This window comes from Malaclemys terrapin, chromosome 18 (assembly GCF_027887155.1).
Source record: "Malaclemys terrapin pileata isolate rMalTer1 chromosome 18, rMalTer1.hap1, whole genome shotgun sequence".
Lineage (NCBI taxonomy): Eukaryota > Metazoa > Chordata > Testudines > Emydidae > Malaclemys > Malaclemys terrapin.
The window spans coordinates 1,531,669-1,553,098 of NC_071522.1; the positions used below are offsets into that span (position 1 = coordinate 1,531,669).

The 21,430-nt window shown below is 52.7% G+C and overlaps 1 protein-coding gene across 1 annotated transcript in view; it reads right to left on the reverse strand.

Moving 5' to 3' along the window:
• Nucleotides 1-20,204, reverse strand: part of UNC119 (unc-119 lipid binding chaperone) — a 34,030-nt gene extending 13,826 nt beyond the window's left edge. The window contains exons 1-2 of the mRNA XM_054008336.1: nt 19,976-20,204; nt 1,080-1,193 (exon numbers count right to left, since the gene is read on the reverse strand). Of these exons, the coding sequence (XP_053864311.1) occupies nt 1,080-1,193; nt 19,976-20,153 (292 nt within the window). The 5' untranslated portion in view covers nt 20,154-20,204. The remainder of the gene's footprint in view (nt 1-1,079; nt 1,194-19,975) is intronic.
• Between the last annotated feature and the right edge of the window lie 1,226 nt (nt 20,205-21,430).

Genomic DNA, 21,430 nt, shown 5'->3' on the forward strand with positions numbered 1-21,430 from the left:
TTGGCAGGGGCACTGAGAAGCTGGTGTCAAATCTGAGACTGCTGCTTCCAATGACACTAACCAGTTTCACCATGACCTCATACCGCTGCTCTCCCTTTTATGTGCAGTATCCACCTGTTGCTTCTTGTCACATGTAGCGAATTAAAAACACTGGGGAAGGGACTTGCTTTTTTATCACATGTCCGTATTGGCACAACGGACACTGATGCAGGCTAGTGTCTACAGCCTGCAGGCCATATCCGGACAGTCAGGGCGCTCAATGCGGCCCGCAGGATCGCCAGCCCCGTGGTGCAGCGGGGCTAAGGCAGGCTTCCTGCCTGCCCTGGCCCTGCTCCCGGAAGCGGCTGGCACCATGTCTCTGCGGCCCCTAGGGGGGAGGAGGGCTCCGTGCGCTAACCTCACCTGCAGGCACCGCCCCCCACAGCTCCCACTGGCTGGGAATGGGGAACCGCGGCCAATGGGAGCTTCGGGGGCAAGGGCAGCGCACGTGGCAGAGCTGCCTGCTGCTCCCCCACCCCAGGAGCCACTGCTGGACATACTGGCCTCTTCCGGAAGCAGTGTGGGGCCAAGGCAGGCAGGGAGCCTGCCTTAGCCCCGCTGTGCCACGGGGCTGGCGATCCTGCGGGCTGCATTGAGCGCCCTGACTGTCCGGATCTGGCAGGCAGGGAGCCTGCCTTAGCCTGGCTGTGCACCGCTGCCACCCTGGAGCTGCTTGAGGTAAGTGGCGCCGGGCCAGAGCCTGCACCCCAAAGCCCTCCTGCACCTCAACCCCCTGCCACACCCCAACCCCCTGCCCTGAGCCCCCTCCGACTCCCCAACCCTCTGCCCCAGCCCTACATACAATTTCCCCACCCAGATGTGGCCCTCGGGCCAAAAAGTTTGCCCACCCCTGGCCTAGAGGCCCAACTTCGATAGGAATATAATTTTTTTTAAGTGACTAGATTTCAAGTTGACAGGGTCCCTTTGCTATTTGGGAAGTGCTTGGAGTGAAAGGGGCTGGAGAAAGGCAAAGGTTATTTCGTAAGAAGAGAGATGTGAAGTGGCATTTGTTTAATAGTGACAACACTCTCTGCACTCACCTGAGGCAGGTGGTTTGGTGATTTCAAACAGTACCGTGCCAGACTCCATGTCTCGGATTTTAAACCTGGTGAAATCTATCTTGTACACGTTTTCCTCAGGAGTGCACAAATAATCTGTGGAAGGAAAACAAATTCAGTAAGGAAAGCGTGTGTGGCCTTGGACTTCAGACTGCTCTCTGGGATCACAACCAACAGTGGGGGTGGCCAAATGCACCCCAAAAACCCCTTTTCTTTAATACAGAGCTGCAGCCTACAGAGGCTACAATTCCCAGCTTGCAGTGCTCCATGTTGATCCAAATGGAAAGATGAAAAGATGGAAAAATGCCTTCTCCCAAGACATGGAGGACTCATTACCATGTCCTGACCCTGGCCCTACACCTTCTGGATCCCTTTTCTTCTAGGGCACAGAAAAGCAGTCAGCATTCAATAAAGCTCTGGCCTTTTCAGTTTAAGAAGTTTTGCCTGTTTTTTTTTTTTAAAAACCTCCCTCTGGCAGAATCCAAATGCCAAGCAGCTTTGAAGCCATTAAGCAGACTTCACCAAAATAGAACAAATATTCCCAAGACACAATATTGCCTCACCTCTCTGTTCACACTAGTCTGGGGGGTAAGTTCTGCTACCTTTTCTTCAGCACTCATGGAAGCTAATAGGAACTTGCCTGCAGCTATTTTTAACTAGAGGTGGATCTTGACTAGACCGTGGTCTGTTAATGGGGCCCTTTGCTGAGTCAACCACTGCTAAATTCTGTGCCTGAACACCACTCTTTCCAACCCTGGTCTTGCTTTGTCTTGGGACCAATTCCAATTCCCTGCCACTAGACAGCAACTCTACCTTTGTGCAGGAGGGGAGATCAGTAGTCCTTGTGGTTACTCTCCATGTTACAGAGGCACAGAGTAAAAGCAGCTCTGAAAACCTATTTTATGCTGGCAAAATTAATAAATATTGGACCTCCAATATACGTAAGTGAACTTAGCTTGCAAATGCATGAGTGAAGAACAGTGTGTGGGGCATTTCTGAGAGACTTGCTCTAGACCAGTGGTCCCCAAACTGAGGAGTGTGGAGGAATGTTCTCCACCCCCAGGCCAGCTCCACCTTTAGCCCCAGCTCCTCTGCTGAGCCAACTGTGCAGTAATGGCACAGACAGATTCCATTAAGGGGGGAGTGACAGGAAAAATTTGGGCACCACTGCTCTGAGGTTTGAGCACAACTGGAATCTAGAATTCCTGAGTTCTAATCCCAGTTCATCCTCTGCCACCAACCCTACTATGGCCTTGGGTCAATCACTTAACGGCTGTGCCTGCTTCCCCACTTCTAAAATTGGGATGATATCCACCTCCCAAGGGTGTGGTAAGGGTCAACAAGGGTCAAGTGTAGCTAAGGACTTGTCTACACTTACACTGAGAGGTCTAGGTTTGATATTAGGAAACACTATTTCATTAAGAGGGTGGTGAAGCACTGGAATGGGTTACCTAGGAAAGTGGTGGAATCTCCATCCTTAGAGGTTTATAAGGCCCGGCTTGACAGAGCCCTGGCTGGGATGATTTAGTTGGGGTTGGTCCTGCTTTGAGCAGGGGGTTGGACTAGATGACCTCCTGAGGTCTCTTCCAACCCTGATATTCTATGATTCTTCCGAGTGCTGCAGCTGCACACTAGTGCATAGTGGAGACTATGTCTATGTCCATGGGAGAGCTTCTCCTGTTGGCACTGGTACTCCACCTCCCAGAGAGGTCATACCTATGTTGACGGGAGAAGCCCTCCCATTGACATACCATGGTCTACACTGGAGGTTAGTTCAATATAACTACGTCGCACAAGGGAGTGGACGTAGTTATACCGACATAAGTTTGTAGTGTAGTGTAGACCAAGCCTAACACGTGCGAGGGAATTACTGTAGGTTCCAGATAGGAGGAGCGTGCTTTAGAGGAAGCACAAATGAAGTGCTTATACCAACTACGGTGTTGGGCAAATCCTTGGATAGAACATCACTCGTGTGATTCAAGATTGCCCCAGTACATTAAGAATATATCTTAAATCCTGCACATTGTGACTAGCAGGATAGAGAAAAAGATATCCTATGATCGCTGCACAACGAACTGTACCAGGAGCCAAACCGCAAAGCCCTCAGGCTGAGATGTGCAATCACAGGAACCAGATCCCAGCACTCTAGAGCAGAAACAAAGACATGTGTTTGATCATTACCATGTTGCTAGCCTGTACTGTGCTGTGTTACTGAAAGTTAACTGCACATCCTGTGCCTTTCCTCTTCCAGGAGCCTCTTTGCAGATGCTCTTAACCAGAGAACTGTTTGAGCACTCAACAGCATCAAGAACAGAAGCATTAGACTTACGCTCCACAGGATTTTACTGCAGGGTGCCATCACCAGCAGATAGTGAAAGTTCATAGGAAATGGAGTTTGTTAGGGATGCTATTAAGCACAAAGCTTTCTGTTGGCATGTGGCAGTGACATTTCCCTCTCAGAGTATCAGTACAGAACAAGCAGAAACACTAAGAGCAGCTCTTTGATTGTTGGTTTGGCCAAAATAATTTTCTTCCTATCCGAGACCTGTGCAGAAGCTCAGCTATGTCAGTCATCACAAGTCTAGCTGAAGCCCATTGCTGAGGGAAGAAACCTATTAAAGCAAAGCATTCTTTCAGCTGCATAAAACCCCACATTTCCTGGTGACACTTGAGGCAGAGATAGCCCAGGCATTTAAAGCAACACTCCACTCTGAACTCCAACAAGAAAACCCTAAACTTGCTACGGGGAACGTGTCATGTGAAGATACATGAGGGTTAAGGGTCAGCGCAGGGCCAGGCCAAACTGTTAGCAAGTCTGATCTGGCTGGAACATTCTAGGATAATTACATACGTTAATTTGTGCCCCACGGGCACAAATTAACATCACTTCCAGAGGCTTCTGCTTCACCTGCTGCCCACTATCAAAGGCCTTGATCAGGTGGCTGTGCACCTAATTGCAAAGAGAGGCAGCTGCATCTGAAAAGCGTAAGAGCGACAGTCAGTAACATGATCAGACCACATGTTCCAGACAAGTGAACTATTTGGCTGGGGAGGCGGGTGGTGTGCATCTCCGCAAGTCATGTTTGTCCACAAGTTAATAATTAAATGTTTTTCTTCTGCAGAATTCTTCCCCAGCTAGCACCATGGCAACAGTTATCCCCATCCTAGGCAGCAGTGGTTGCTATAGTAACTGTCAGTGGATCATCCAAACGAGAGAGCAGAGCTATGGGCAAAGAGCTTCACAGAAGGCAGAGGGCTGGCCAATCTCTCTCTCTGACATTGAAAAACCTTCACCATCTTTTCCAGCTCTGCTGAGGGAAGTCTTTGAAACATCCTCATCTTTACCAGTACTCTGGTACCTAGCTGGACCCCCCGCCAGGTTAGCTGCCAGGGAGAAGGTAGGATTTGATGCAATTAGTAACAGCTTTTCTTCTCTACCCCCTAGAATGGCATTGTCCAGTCTCCTAGCAGGAGAGAGAGAGAGAGAGAGGGACACGCTTGATGTGGTATCAACCCAGCTCCTCTCAGAGTCTGTACTGAGATATTTGCTTCCTCCAAGTCCTGTTTAAAAACAGGCTCTTTCTGAGCAGCTCCCATTATTAATGATGGAGACACTTGCTAACTGCCAGCCGCCCCTACCTCCTCTCCCAAAGCCTGCTGTGTTTAAGAACCACCTCAGACATTTTGTAAGAGAAGGAATCCAGCAGCTCATGTAAACCACTGGTGGGACCCTACCCTGACCCACAGATCTTTTTTACAAATAAATATTCCTAGAGAACCAGCACAAGCCCTGTCCACAGCCTGCAGCCATGGTGCGTGAGCTTTGCTCACTTGCAAGCAGAAGTCTCAGGGTGCCAGAAAGCAGAAGTCATATCTAACTAGCCTAGGACAGAGCAGGTTAAAGCCAGCCTCCTCTCTACAGAGATAGAACTGAGGAGTACAGGCTCCAACCTGGCCTGCTCCACCTTCACTAGATGGCTGCACCTCCACATTGAAGGGGGAGAAATAGCTACAGGCAACTTGGAAGAACACCCTACTCTGTATTTGGCCTACACTCTGACACCCAAGCTGTAGGGTGCTGGCTCTGAATCTTCTCCTTCCTACTTAGTCACTTGAACCAGCTCCACATTGACCTGTGTGGCTCTACAGGGGGAAGCATCACAAACTGACCAGAATCAGGGGCTTCCATTTACAGACAGTCAGAGAGAAATACCTGCAGTCTCACTGCTGAGTGCTGTCCATGGGTTAAGGCAGAAGGACCATGGCTAGAACCATGCTCAGAGTACAAGACCACACTGTACAATTGGAGGCAGCCTAGTGGCTGTCAGCGCCACTAGAACTACAGCTCAACCCCTGCAGCATGGTTCAATCAACGGCCAGACCTGGTGGGAGAGGAAAATCCACTCCTCTGGGGAGCAGAATTAAGTATGTCCCAACCCCCCACATCTGAGGACGAGGGTAAAATGATCAAACTGCACCAGAAGGGGCGTGGTGCTGAGCCAGCCCCAAAGCCCAAAACAACAAGTGTCAAGGTGAAGGGACGCCAGCAGACCAGACAGCCCCACACGGAGGTTTTATAAGAATAAGCTTTATATAAACTCAGGTAAAACAGAAAAATGTTTTTCATTCATGACTTTGCCTCTCCAGAGCCCCCCATAAGGGTGAGACACGTGTCCTTGGAAAGACAGGGCAGGAACGCAGGCATCCAGAAGCTTCTCTTCAGCTGGCAATCCACATGATATCAGGGTCTCCGGAAAACAGAATCCCATCTTGTCAGAGAGGAAGAGCCCCGATCCAGGAATTCTTCACACAGCTCCTCACAAACTTCAGAGCCAAAATATCTAATTGGAGGCTTCAGTGCCCCCCACCAAAATAAAAGGCTTTGACTCCTTAAAGACAGTGTCTCTGTATGCCCAAATCCAAAGGGGAAAATCCCTGTGGCAGCCCAGACCGGTGTCAGCATCCTCACCACTTCCATGGGATTTCATTCTGATGTCAAGTGTTGACACAACAGGAGGCCATGGCTGGCTATCAGGAGAAGATGGCGTTTTCACACAAAGTCATAGGGAATCAGCCCACAACTCTGAGCATTTGCATGTGCACACAGCACAAGAACCTGCATACTGCAACTTGAAGGTTGCAGACAGCCAGGAAATACTAGAGACAAGGCCCCAGCAACAGTGATAGGTTGGCCATGTTGCAGGTCCTACACGTTTTGCAGGATGCATTTTATGACCCCAATATATTGAGCTGCATATTTAACAAGAAAAGAATCAGACATTGCATATGTGCAGTATAGCTGGGCTAATGCTGCTCGCTGCACTGCCATTCTAACTGTACCAACTTAACATTGCATTAGCAGGTTTTTGCACCTAAATTCCCAGCTTTCTTTCTGAAAGAGGATAAATCCTGAGCTTGTCAGCTTGCGAGGCTTACAAATCCCCAGGCCGTCACCTGCAGAATTTGCAAGCTCCTTTCTCTACAATACATTATACAAGATCTGCTGGCTTCATGATCAGTAGATAAGCTCAAAGCCACAAAATTATAATGGTTTAGCAATAAATGCAGATCGGGTAACACACAGAAGGACGGGACTGCTCATGCATCAAGTTAACTGGTGTCTTTACACAAGATGAGAGCTTCCAATCTTATCTGCAAGACAACTCACTAAGTCTTTGCTACATGTAACAGATGAATGGCTAGATACACAAGATAGCCCAGCCACCATCAAACTTCCAGCTGCAAGCTCCTCTCCTTCCTTCTACAGATCAGCAAATAAATAAATCACCAAAAGAGAAGTTCAGTGACTTTGCAGTCCGCCCCACTTCCCTTGGGAGCAGGGCAGGACTGAAAAATTGCTTTCTGTCTAGGAAACACCAGCAGAGGACAAGCGCTGTAGTCTGTAACATACAGACTCTGGTGTAAATTTAATACTGAGAGAGCTCTTGCATCTTTGAGAAGGGAAACAAAACAATCCCTCTGACCTGAATGAAGGGTGTCTGGTGCCATTGTCCCTCTCTGTCCCCATCCATGCTGGCAACCAGTCACCACAAGTCAAACACGAATACCACCCCTTGAGGCCCGAGTTATAAAATCCAACACAGGTCACAAGTGAGATTAAATTTGGGGATCTCTTCTTGATCTCATGTGAGTGTTTGTCTTGATTGTTGGTTGGTTCCGTCTGCGCTGAGAAGATGTGCAGGACAGCAATAGCAGCTGCTGCTCAACAGTTCAACCAGATTTGCTCAATTACTGGGTCCCTCTGGAACGAGAAAGGGAGAAGCACAAAGCACTTGTGAACCAGAGTTCACCTGCGCAGAAGATGCTAGAAGAGGGTATTCTGCAGGAAAGCCCAAGGCTGCATCAGAACTGCTGGCAGATGAGAAGCCTTGCCTGGATCCAGAAAACCCCCAGAGCAGCATGAAATTTCAGGGCCGGGGTGCAACCCTGGCTTGGTGGAAGGAGATAAGCCAGTTTCACAACAGCAGTTCAATGAAGCACACACATTGTGAAGCCGAGCAGGGCACAGTTTCTGGGTCCCCACTCAGTCAAAGCGCTGCAGCAAGCAGAGGAGGGACATATCACTGCCCATCCCAAGGAAATGAACTTGTTACTCCTTCCCCACCTCACCAGCAGACACTGTCCAGCTCAGGGAACCAGCCAAGTTGGGACTTGGAACCCTTGCGAGCCTGAAGCGAGTGCACGGGAGGAGAGTGTGTATTGTTTTACTTCTATTTCTTCAGAAAGACTCAATTCCCCAAATGGTGCACGTGCAAGACTGGTGAGTCACAGCCTCATTGCACCGAGAAAGTGATGGCCTCCTGCTACACGCTGAGCAGGACCACCATCATCACGCTCGCCTAGGTTGCAGGTGCAGAAAAAAAGGTGGCTGAGGACAGTGCACATAGGACAGGCTACCTGGCATGTCTGCACATCCCAGTGACTGGCGCTAGAGAAGCCTTAGAGCCCCAGGGGGCACGCCTGGCTCTGGAGGGAGCTCAGTAGGCTGGGTGGTAGGTGGAGAAGCACTGGTCAAATGTAAGGGCATTCCAAGTGCTTTACACACAGAGACCCATACTGTCAATGAGATGGTCCACCAGGGGTGAGTAAAAGCCCTACAAACCACCCTCAGAGCAGCCTAAACTTGAATGACCCCTCTCCCATGGGCGAGCTGAGTATGGGAACTCCAGGGAGGGGGCTTGGATGAAACGGCCCCATGGCAGAAGCAAAAAAGCAGGAAGAGATAGATAAGCAGGTGGCTGGAGCATCTGCTTGGGAATGCTGCCGGTTCCCACTTGGTCCCATCAGAGGGGCAGCCTCATGCCCATCAGAATGCATACATCTCACTGCCACAGCCAGGAACAGCTTCCTCCTATCCCTAAGTAGCTAAGAACAAAATGGCAATAGACAAGTTAGTACATGCAGCTACACTAGCACTGCCTGTCCTCACCGCCCCTGGGCAGGGCAATGGTAACCTCGCTCCTGTTCTCATTTCAAGAGACACGCTAAGAGCCCTGAGGAAGGCACTTCTACATCCGCTATGAGATTTGTTCCTTTAGTAACTACCCATTTTAGTCAAGTGCCAGTTCTGCAATGGGAGAGGGATGAGATTACACAGCATTCAGTGCCAATAATCAGGGAGAGCACAGAACCAACCTGGGACCTCAAGTTCAGCCAAATGGATGCAATTCCCCCATAAAGCCCTGCAGATCACCAGAGCACACCGGCAGACCACCTCTATTCCCAGCCCGGTGAAAGGCCAAACTGGACTTTGGCAGCTTTATTGGGGCAGCTTCAAGGAATTAATGGGGGATCAGGTGGGTGAGAGAGAGAATGCTCCCTGCAACCTCCCCATTAAGCTCAGGGCCCCCCAGCCCTATGAATTTACAGCACCCTCCATGGGGGTAAAGGGAAAATCCTCTAGCCCCACCCACACTTATTTATAGGAATCTCATCATTAGAGCATCTGATCTCAGCTTTGGCAGATTTTATTCTAAGCCTTTAATTGTCCGGGGGTGGGGGAGGGGAAGCAGAGTGCCAAAAGGAGGAGGAAGATCTTAGAATCTGAGAACGGCCCTTGGCCATACAGACAAGGGAGGCAGCAGCACTCAACTGGGGTGAGCGTGTCTTGCCAGCAGGCGCTGGAACAGGAAATTAAGAAGAGGCAAGAACCCCCTGGGTAGCACATGGCTGTTTCCTAACATGCTTTAAGAAACCAGGTCAGAGGCTATTTTGAAACCTGCTCCCGAGAGGTAAGCCAGGTGTAAGACGCAGACGCTGACACTGACCTCCTAGGAGCTGGCGATTAGGAGATTATCAGATTGGAGATGCTCAGGCGGGGGGGGGGGGGGGAAGGGGGGAGAGAGGAAGGGGGCAAACATAGCCCAGACACACTGAACATGCAGGCTGGTGACACAGGGAAAGGCACCTTCTGTCTCCCCAGCCCAGAATACCCCTCTGCGGGAAGGGGGTGACAGCACCGGGGCATTACTCCTGGCATCCAGAGCAATGCAGCAAAAGGAAGAGGAAAGAAGACTCACCAGATACAGCAACATTAAAACCCCCTAGAGAAGAGGGCAGGGGAGACCAAGAAGCAGGATCCGAACAAAACATACCGTATTGGAGCAAAATAGCAAGTCCTAGGTGGTTCCAACGCCTCTTGGGCTGGGCTGGGCTGAAGGCTGCCCGGCCACTTGATTACTCAAGTTTATTGTCTTGTAGACAAGTGCATAAACACTGCCCTGTATGGTTATCTCACGCTCTCCGCCCTACCCCAAGCCCATAGCAGCCCAGGGAGGGGCATGTCTCAGTCCCACATGGGGAGGGGAGCGTGAGGGAACAGTAACTGAGGGGGAAAGGGGATGGAGGTCACCTGCTCAACAAGAGGCTTTTGAGAGGAAGGAGAATCAGTGATGTGTCCCAGCTAGCACCATGGTAAGGAGGTGGCATCATGGTTTCCCAGGGGCACCAAATCCTCACCCAGGCTCCACCAGAGCAGAGCAGCTCCTGAAGGCTTCCTGTGGCTGCATGTTTCGTGGCATTACCTGCTTGAGTGCACTCTTGGGCCTGCACTTCTACTAACGTTCCTGCTGCACTCAGTCCTCTTTGGGGTTCTCAGCCCTTCTACAGCCCAAGAGGCCCCCCCGCTCCAACCTCCGCAAAAGGCTTTGCTGGCCTTACAGCTACGTATATTGGACTGTGGACACAGCAGGACATGCCAATCCCACCTACGCTGGTTTCGATGGAGGCCATGGAAACGTGCGTTGTGGCATTTCTAGTCCAATCATTTAAGCAGCAAGGCCTTGCCCAGGCAGTGTGCTAGTGCACGCCAGGTGGAGTGAACCGGGCCTAGGGAAGGTTTTGTGGAGGAGACGCGCTGGTGCGCACTAACACACTACACACCGCGTAGCCAAGCCTCACACACCACTTGGATGGTATGTTCAATATTCGTTACAGTTTAAAACTGTCTGAATAAAAATCCCTTCCCCTGAATTCATAGCTTGAGACCTGTAATGTCTTAGTCCTGCCAGCTTCCTTGGAGTCTTCCAGGCTAGAGAACAGACAAGCCCTGGATTACTAGTGAAAAGAACATGCAGGAGACAGCCCCAACCAACCAGACTCCACAGCCCCACCCGGGGCCCCTCCCCCATCACCTCTTCTGTCCCTGTGGACCAAGGATTCCCAAGAGAGCAAGGCTGCATGCACTGCCCTTTGCTACCACTTAGGGCTCATCTTCACTAGAAAAACAGCGACTAACCAACCCTACATCTCAACCCAGGAGTCCCTAAATCATGCCCCAGTCACACTCCGAGCCCTACTGACTCTGCTCGGCTTCCCCCGAGGGTAAATCTGAAGGGACCCCACAGTGCGTCACTAGTGCTGTGGCGGAGGATGTTGTGGATAGAGTTCAGGCTCATGCTACGCCAAGCAAGGTATAGCAGTCCTCCAAGGGCTCTCCCGCAGTGCCCCAGCCACTGCAAAAGGGCCTCTCTGACAAACTAACCTTCACTGCCAATGGTCAGACTGGCCTGACGCCACCCCCCTGTATTAGCTGCCCACCGGCATGCAAGTGGGCCTCTGTTACAGGCTCCCTAGAGGTCAAATCGCCTCTCCCAGGAAAACGCTGCCAAGCCAGGCTAGACCACAAGCCCCTTACACAGACATGGCTTATTGGGAAGCAAAGATAGATTAATAACAAAAACCAACTGTATGAAAGCAACTCATCATGTTGGAAATACAACTGTCCCCTACCGCCACCACTGCCATTGACCAGGTTTGCCAGAAAAGTTGCTGCAAAATGGAGAAGCAGCTCGAACAGCCTCCAATGTGACACAAGAACGGAGATGATGATATTCTACTAAGACAACAGAGAATCCATTTCACTAAACTGAAGAGTCGGACAACCTTCTAAGTGCCCTTCAGGGCTGCAGTCAGTCAGCCCAATCAATTCATCCTGGGCAAGCTACGTTTGCTAAACTGACCATAAACCTGCCAGCAGAGACCAGACAGGCGGAGACATGAGTTCGCCTATCCATTCCTTAGAGCCCCTCTTGCCGAGGGGGGTTCATGGATTGGACTCAGGCACTATTTGGCAAACCAACTCCCCAGCACTTCTTTGGTAGCAGTGTCATAATTAGACCTATGATTTTACCCTGCCTGGGAACTTAACTGTAAGAAGTGAGTAAACATTCACCAGCTGTCACCGTGACCTCTAACAATAAATGAAGATGTGAAACAGTGCAAAAGGAAGACAGAAAAACGGAATTAGTCTAAACAAAAAGACCTCCAAACTGAAGGACTGTGTGAAAATCATGCCTGGTAAACAAGAACAGTGTAAGAGCAGAAGTCAATGAACCAAAATTGCTGAATTGGAAATTAGGCCTAATTGGTGGACAAATAATGAGGAAATAGACTATTCCACCCATCCCTGCCTTTCTGTGGGGGGAAAGCTGGCTACCACTACATTGGCTGGCTGAAAGGCAAGAGACAGAGAAGGAGTAAACTTCACCATTATGGCTGCCACCCTTAGTCTCTCCTGAGACCCGAGACCTTCTTCATCTTAATCCTGACCAGATGGGGCCAGAAAGGGACCCAAATGACAGCACCACCTCCCCAGCGCTAGCTATATCCCTACTGCCCCCTGGGAGGTGAGACTGTCTCCCCCACACCTTACCTTCCCACCTTATTTCTTCTTTCCTATCCCTCTCCTTTTCCCTTCTGCCTATCAGGAGTCTGGCTCAGCCAGCCAAGCCTGCAATATCTTGCAACATTGCCGTGAGCCTGTGGCCAGACGGCAGCTAAAAGCAGTGCGCTAACCAGCCCAATGCTGGTACAAGTTGCCAGGTCTCGGACGGCTGGTCAGACTGCGTGTTGGGCCTGTGTTTCCAGCAGGGAGGCTTCAAGTAAAAGTCAGCCCCAGAGCCAGAAGCTGCACTGCCTCTCTTTGCTCGGTACGGGCATGTGTCTTGTTCTGCTTTTTAGGAACCAGGATCAGATTAAGAGACTGCCCGATGAGGGGTTTTTCCTTCTATTCTTCAGCTAAAGGAAAAGGGATGTTACAACAACAGTCTTGTTTCACATCTTACATTTCAAAGGCTTTAACTATTTTTCCTTCTTTTCTGCATCTTTAACAGAAGGCAATGTGTTTGCCATGGCCCTAAGCAGGCCAAGGTCTCTTTATAGCAAATCCAAACCTGTTTTAACGCTGTTTATCAATGGACAGTGTCAGGGTCATGTGAACACCTCTCTCCCTGGGCCCATGTTTTCCACTAAATTAATACAACAGTGGCCCCATCAGTTTCTGGAGCATTTAGGCATTTTTCACATTCCAAACATGCGGCCTGGAATCATGGCAGAATAGCATTGTCTATGCTTGGCACTAGCCCCAACTGAGCCACTGGCAGCCAGTTTCTGGCAGGGCTCCTCCAGCGCAAGTCGTGACTTTCCTCATCACATTTGGAGTTTGCACCATGGCAACTACAACAGCCACCAACAATGGATGATCCCCCAAGACAGACAAAGCCTTAGACCTTCACTTGGAAAAGGTGAAATGCTACCAAATGCCACAATGCTACAGAAGGGATCTAACTGCACCCTGCCTAGATACACATTAGCCCCTGCAACCTGTGTATCCACCAGTCTTCATTATTTCCAGCATGCCTGAGCACAGCAGAGCGAGGGTATCCCCCACAGGCATGGACACCTTTCTGGGCGGGCAGTGCCCTCCTGACTCCTTGGCCAACCCAGGCTGTGTTCCTAGAGCGGGTGTCAGCCCTAGATTTACAGAGGGACATTTCTTCCCCTCCAGCTGCGCTTGTAATTAACTGCAATCTGAAATTAGCTTTGCCCTCTCCCCAGTAATCCCAAGTTAATCAGGCTCTAAGGTTTTCCTCTTGTTGTGAGTGTGGCTGTAAGAGCAAGTGACAAATCCTGCTAATAGCAAAGCAAATGCTACACTGGCCTTCTGTTTAATCCATCTGGAGCAATGCCAGAGGTGAGCTCGTGGAGGAGACAGTGCTTTAGTAACAGCAACCCTGCATTCTCCACACAGCCAGCTCTTGACAGGTCTGGTGCAGGGCAAGAAAATGGAACTTGGGGGAGGTCACATTAAGAGGACACAATACACCCAGGATAGCTTGGACAGCATCTTCCCCCCTTAAGCTTATTAGGGGCAGGGAAACATTGAAAACACAGGCCAGCTGGCTTTCCTGGCTTCCTGCATACATCAGCAAACAGAAGGAGCTTCCGTGAATTGGAAGCAAGTGTTCCTTTGCCACAGGGTTCACCAAATGTTGTACACAGCACTCTCACCACAGCCAGTCAGCTGCCCTGAGCCATCTAAAAGGCTAGTCCCTTGTGAGCTAGATCTACCAGTGTCCCCTTTGGGAGCGGAGACCTCCTTCCACCAGCTTGTGGTTCCATAACAGGGCTCCCACAGATCACTCGCGGACAGCTCAGCGCTAAGCCGGTTTTTAATGTCAGCGGGTATTACTGTGGTAATTGCTGAGTAACCAGCCCGGACATTGGAGAGAGCAGCTGTTCCTCTTACATAAAACCACAGCATTTTAGACACAGTTCTGCTGGCTCCACCCCCGAGCTGCCAGCTCCACCAAGCCAGCCCCTTCCTGGGGGCGTTTCAGTGCCAGTCCAAAGGACACTCAAGCCAGAGGGCTTGGAAGAGCAGCACCATGCATCCTGCATTCAGAGTCACGTTTTTTCCAACCCAGGGGTTAGGGATACCGAGTTCAAAACACCAGAAAACAGCATCTGGGAGAAGTCCTGGGGCCTGCTTCTCGCCCCCAGCATCACAGGACCTTAACCCTCAGGGCCCTGGAGAACTGCCTCTTCCAGCCTTTGTCATGGCTGGCCAATTTCACAAGTGCTTCAGGAACCCTGGCGAGTCTCTGCAGAAAGCAGAGTGGCCAGGGGATGAGATAAACACACGGAGAACTAGAAGGGGCATTGCTGGCAATGAGATCACAGAATTCTAAACATGTCGCCTAGTCTCTAAAGCACATGTCACTGCAGCATCTCAGCACCTAAGCCAGTCTAGCCCATGCTGAGCCTGGACCCATTAGAACCGGGTTAGCAGAAGACTTCTTAGCCTTGCTCTGCCATAACCGGGATCCCTCAGCACAGCAGACTAGCGAATCTCCACAGGGCGCAATGGAAGGCCCATTCTTGGACCCGATTAACCCAGGTTATTCACTCTGGTAATGACTCTGTCCCAGGTGAAAGGCTGATGCTCATTCACAGCAATAGAAAGAAGCCTCTGAAGTGCTCCAGGTGAGGAGGCACTTCAGTTGTCCAAGGGTTTGACTTATAAAAGCCTGCACAGCCTTTTGCTATAGCCAGAGGTCACCATCCCCACACGTCTGAACTGAACTTCCTGCACTAGGACCCACGCACCTTGGGCCTCACCACTGCCTAGGAACAATGAGAAGAAACTAAACCGTGCAAAGCATTGAAGGTGCCATAGCCCGAGCTACATTTGTAGCAGCGTGTGCTGCGATGAGTCAGATCCCAGGGACAATACCGCAGACAGAGCTTCACCAACCCAACGGCCAGCCCAGCGCCACCAGCTGACTCAAAGCAGCTCCAACAGTGACACTTTGGGGGAAGGACGGAAGGAATGAGAGCGCGAGCCACTGCAGCGCCAGGGAAGTGTGGCTGGATCTTGTCCCATAGCCTGGAAGGGCAAAAGCCCCAAGCAACCTTACTGCTGCAATACCAAGGCTTTCCAGCAGCAAGAAGGGTCTTTGCACATTTCCTCCCAGGGCTGAGCTGATGTAACACGCGAAGAGCAGGGAGAAGGGTTGGCGAAAGACCAACTCTGTTTCAAATGCTGCCCATTTCCTGGGTTTGGGATTTTCTAAGCCTTACACTAAAACTGTGGTAGGAGAGTTCATCTAGTATCTAGAGTCAGCTCTGGACTGGGACAAGCACCTAAAGGAACAAGGCTGGTCCATGGGCCTAGGGGAGCTGAACTTGAGAACAGCTAGGACAGAAAACAACTCTGAGCACTTGCATTTCACACTTACCCTCAGAGTGCCAGGGGAGCCTAGAGTAGGTTTCCCTGCCAAACCGGCTCACCTCAACCACCCTCTGCGCCCCACCGGCAGGAAAGGGCTGAGACTGGAGGAGATGTCAGCCTCCCTCCCACAGCCAGTGCTCCTTCCCATCCCTGCAGCGCCTTGCACAGGGAGAGACAGAACTGCAAGAACGGCTGGATGTTTTCAGCATCTGTTTGCGCCCGTTTGCTGAGTGCCATGTACGATTTGACATATTCTGTGGATTTCAATTATTTATGCAGTAGGAATGAAAAAGGAGCCTTCAGCCTCTAAAGCGAATGGTGTCCAAAAGAGGAATGGGCACTGAAAAGCGTGTTTCGAAAAACCATCCTTCTGCACTTCCAGGGGCAAGGGATGGGAACTGTAGGCAGGACCAACACACCAGGACCTTGCGCAGATCTTGTGTATCTCTTGAGCAAAATGAGCTCCATCAACTGTGCATGGGGGGATGGTCTGTGTCTGCAACACCACTAAATTCCACATGTGCCTTCAGTGCAGCCCCTGCCCTGCAAAGACACTGCCCAGCACACCCCTTAGGTGCCCGTGGCAAGGCCTGGCACCAGCCAGCTACAATACTCGTCCCACATCCGATCAAATGGAGCAGTCACACAAACTGGGGTCATTCTGCACAGCCCAGTGACGAAGAAACAAGGCCCTGGGAAGGAGTGAGGGGAGGCTCCTGCCAGGCACAGAACACCTCCAGAGCCAGCCTGTCCCAGGGACAGGACTGATCCTGCAGCAGTTGGGCTCTTCTTCTCAAGCGGAGCATCCATCATGCCACCTGCCCAGTCACAGCAAGACTGATGGGGAGCCAAACAAGGGAAGGGGAGTCACTCTCTCTGCTTGTTAGCAGCCCCTGCCTGTCTGCTCTGGAACATGCGGCTGGTAATGCAAGGTTGGGAAACCCCTGTGCTGAGGGGAGCCGGGGGAAGCAGATGGGCACAGGGATAATACACCCTCTCTACACACCTAGGTATGGTGTCGAGACGGGGAACGTGCACATGGCTCACAGTGAAGCAGGGTCCTGGCACGTGGACACCATGGGGATGGCAGGGGAACATTCTGCAGAAGTAAAGCTCTCAAGCTCTCATAGGGACCTGCTCAAGAAACGTCAAGGGACAAGGCCATCAAAGGACGTAACTAAATGGTTTGTTTCTGGAACTGCTGTCCCGTACTTAGAGAAGGTGGCTACAAGTGTGGGTTCATCATCCTGTTCCCAGCTTGATAGGCAACCTTGGGCAACTAATTTAACCTTCCCAACATTGCACTAGGCTGCTAGATCTGGGAGAGCAGAATGCTTTACAAGCACCAATCCACAGTGGGAAGGATCATTTACGTTAGTGTCAGATTGTAATATATACACACACATGTATTCCCTTGAAAACTCTACATGAGAGAGCATGTCTGGACATGTCAACCACAGATACACCCAGACACGGCTACCAAGCACCAGCGCCAGTTTCATGGCCTGTCACAAAATATTTTACATGCTTGTTTAAACACCGGCACACTTATCTGGAGCAACTATACCGGTGTTTGCCAAACCACACAAACAACGTACTTCATCCTCTATGGCATAGCTGCTCTAACCATGGGACGCAAGAGCCGTGTCCTCCGTGCACAGCGTGAGAGGCCGGAAAGTCACTCACAGCACTCCACCCAAGTATCTTAGCTGGGCGCTGGGAGGAATCTTTCCCCTAGTGCCACAGAGTGTTAACAGCCACTCCTCAGAGGACCCTCGAGACCCTTAATGCTCCTCCCACAAGAGCAAAGGATCTGGGCAGGACCTCTCCTTGCCCCATCCCTGCTGCCCCGGGAGCACTCACAGGGGATACACCCCCCCTGCACAGCCTCCCAAGCCCTACTTCCCCAGATCCACTGACATCACTCAGGTGCTGTTTTCGCGCCAGACTCTTCGGGGCTCCTGTTCCAAATGCCATCAGCCAGGCACAAGGCTTAGCATGGAGTACCAGGAGTGACCCCCCTCTTCCATACCTGCAGAGCCCTTCTCCTGCCCCCGTGGGCCCAAAGAGGTACAAGGCTTGGGAGCAGCACTGTCATGGGCTTTAGCAGGGGCCTCTCTGGGGACGATGACTGGCCAGCAGACCAGGAACCCTGCTTCTGCAGAGCTTTGGGCTCGGCTAGCCACCGCCTTCTTTCTCTCTGCCACAAGAACTGGCATCGACAATGTAAAGTGGCAGATTCCTGAAATTACAATTCACAACCGAGAATCAGTAGCAACGTAGAAATTGTGAGAAACGATTGTTTTAATTTCTTGCAAAGAGAGTGAAGCCCACCTGAGCTGGGAAACAGCACATCTTTCCCTCGGGATCAGCCGCCAGCAATGCCACCCTGAGCCCCACTGTGTCCCCCCATTCTAGGCACAGGTGTGGGGTGGCCTAGTCCTGCTCCTAGTGGTGTCTGTATTATAAAAGCACTCGCACATTGGCACTAGCTGGCCCCAGTGAGGCAGTCAGCGGAGGCCAAGAGACCGAACCCTCAAGTCCCATCACATCATGCTTGGGGCGCGCTGATGGACAGCACAACAGCCTGTTCCTCGGAGAGAAACCGTCAGTCAGCAGGGCTAATAATTCAGTACCTTTCACCAGCTCTAATTGGGGGCAGGGGGAGGCCTTGCAAATCTGTTGCCACAGTTACTAGCATCTGAAGAGTTGGCTCCCCCTTGAACCCACACGGTGCAAGGGGAGACCTGGAAGCACTCCCCCTCCCCTCTGCAGAGGCCCTTGCTAGAGAGACCAGCAGCTCCATGGCCCCTCTTGGTGCATGGAGGAACAGAAACTGGGACAGCAGAGACTCCCTTTCACAGCCTCGACCTCCCCCTCCTCTTGCAGCAGCATGAGAGCTCCCAGCAAAGCCAGCAGTGCGGGAGAGGAGTATTTAAGCACAGACTATTTATGATAGAACCGTAAAATGATTCAGCAGGCTCAGAAAACCCCCCCTGAATCTATTTTAAGAGACAGTCCTGGCTCAGCAAACCACGTTTCTGTTTCAGCTCCTGCCCCTCTTCCCGAGTGGAAGATGGGGCAGCCACTCCAGCTGCCCCCGTCCAGTGACCTGTCATGCCTACGCTTTTCTGCCACTATAACAAGCTGCAGAAGTGTCCCTAGCCTCAGACTAGCAAAGCCCCCGATTCCACAGCCAGGCCCGCTGGTGAGAGGTACCGCTGCCAGCAGCACCCAGGGCACTCCGCTCACACGTGGGCCTCTCGCAAACACAGAAACCAGACCACTGAGCTTCAGACCAGGTCTGGTCTCCCAGGCTCGTGTCTCTGGGCGTCGAGGTAGGGAACATGCCGCACAAAGCCACCAGCTCAAGCTGTGCCACAGTCTGTCCACTGGGGCAGAGGCACATTGCTGTCCCGCTGGAGCTGTCCTCCTCTGACAACGCCAAGTGGCTGAAGGACCAGGGCCCTGCTGAATTCGGAGACCTAGCTGGCCCTGGGGTTTCAGGGTTCAAGCACCAGGCTGTCAGCCTATATTAGTCAGTGCCCACTTCTTCTCGAGAAGGCGCTGTCCTGCGTAGCCCTGTAGTCCTCAGACGGCCCACACAGCCTGAGGGCTAGGCCAGGCGCTGGCAGTAAATAACCACTGGTGGGGCTGCACTTTGGGGAGGGGCAGCAGAGGATGGATCTGGAGCTAGAGAACAGACATGCAATCCAAGGGGTCTCAGATAGTCCCCCCCACCCAGTCTCCACCCGTCCCCAAGTGGGCAAAGCAGGGGCTCAGCCCAGGCACAGAACCCAGGGCAGATGAAGAGGAAATACTCAGACCCCCCCGGCCAGGCCGGCAGATCTCAAAGTGAAGGGCCAGGCCCCAGCTGCTGAGACCTTAGGGAACAAGGGATTACTGGAGCCTGAGCAGAGAAAGCACTGACCCCAGCCAGATAGGGAGCAGCGATGGGACGGGAGCCCTGTACAAGCGCTGTACCCCTGGGCCACAGACAGCCCACTGTGGGGTGGGCACGCCCCTTCCTTGGAGGGGCTGGGACCCCACGGGGGCAGGGAAGAGGTGCGCCAAGGCCCCATGGGGGGGAAGGGAAGGGAAGATAGGGGGCCGGGGCCCCATGGGGAAAGATAAGATGGGGGTTGGTGCCCCTCTCCAAGGGCAGGCTGGGACCCCACGGGGGGAGGGAAGATGGGGGGCCGGGACCCCTCTCCAAGGGGAAGCTGGGACCCCACGGGGGGAGGGAAGATGGGGGGCCGAAGCCCCATGGGGGAAGGGAAGATGGGGGGCCGGGGCCCCACGGCAGGACACGGGCCCTCTCTCCCGGCGTCAGGCCCGCACTCACCGCCCGTGATTTTCTGCAGCCCCAGCACGTCCTCGGGGCCGATGAGCGGCTTCCGCAGCAGCTCCTCCTCGGGGCCCGCGGCCGCCGCCCCGCCGCCCTTCTTCACCCTCATGGCCGCGGCCCCGCCGCTGCCCCGCCGGCCGGAGCGAGTGTCAGCGCGGAGAGCGGGCTCGCTCATCCCCCGCCCGCGGCCCCGCTCGGCGCCTTTGCCGGCAAAGCCCCGCGCTGCCGCCGGCTGCGGCCCGGCCGCCTGGCTCCGCCCGCGCCGGGGAGGGGCCGCCCGGCCCCGGGACCGGCCCCCAGCAGGGCGGGGTCATTGCTGGCCGGGGGCCCCAGGCCGTGACTTTCGCCGGCTCCTCCCGCACGGCGGGGGAAGGGTTTGCCTGAGCCCCCCTCGCCCCCAGGACAAGCTCTCCAGCCGGGCCGGCTGCCAGGGAGCCCAAGACCCAGCTAACCCCAGCAGCGCCTGCACCCTTGGGCCCGCACAGGTGTAGGGCTGTTTGAACCGCAGCCTCCCCCCCGCACAGGGTCTGGCCCTTCCCGTCACCCTACAGCCCTGGCCAACAGCGGGAACATCCCCCCCTCAGTGGGGTTTGGCCACCCAGGCTGTGAGGTGGGTGCACAGAGCTGGCTGTTTTCTGTCTGTCTTCCATCAAAGCCCTGAGAAACCAGCTACTGTACCCGACACCCACCGCTGACCACCCACTTCACTGGCACCCAGGGCAAGAAACACATAGTGCTCCCCCTTAATTAGAGGGTGCAGCCAGGGCCGATTCTCCGGACTCGGGCCCCGTGCCTTAGGCTCACCAGCGGCGCTCCAGCAGCATTTCAGCGGCAGCAGCGGGGTCCGCTCCGGGGTCCTCGGTGGCATTTTAGCAGCAGGGGGTCCTTCAGTGCTGCGGAAGACCCCGACCACCACCAGGTCCTAAAACCTGCCCTGGGTGCAGCCTTCACAAAGCCAGGGTGCAAGTCCCCTGTCCTAAATGGTCCAGTGCGCACCCTAGTCCCATCTCTTCTATGGCAGAAAGATCACATTTGGCCTTGTGGGGAGCGTTCTTAGAGAAGAGACCCTGCAAATCAGTATAGAGCAAAGCACGGATTATACACAGGGGAGGTTCGATGGGCTCTCTCCAGCTCACAGCCAGCCTCCATGCAGCACCGAGCATTGCTATCGCAAAACAGCACCTTCCCCTCTAAGCTCAAATTTTCAGAGGACTGTGAATCAGCTGCAGAAACAAGACAAAGGCTACAGCTTGCAGTCTGTGCCTGAGATCTCCCCATCTCCCACAGCTTTTATTTTAAGCAGTGTGGAGTTGATGGAATTTTTAATACAGAAACTTTTCTTGTGCTTCTATTTCTCAAAAATAGCTTTGTTTAGACCCACAAGGATGCTGGCCCATCTCCTAATTTGAAGTTGGATATAGCATAAACTGAAAGCAGAAATAGGCATTCCCT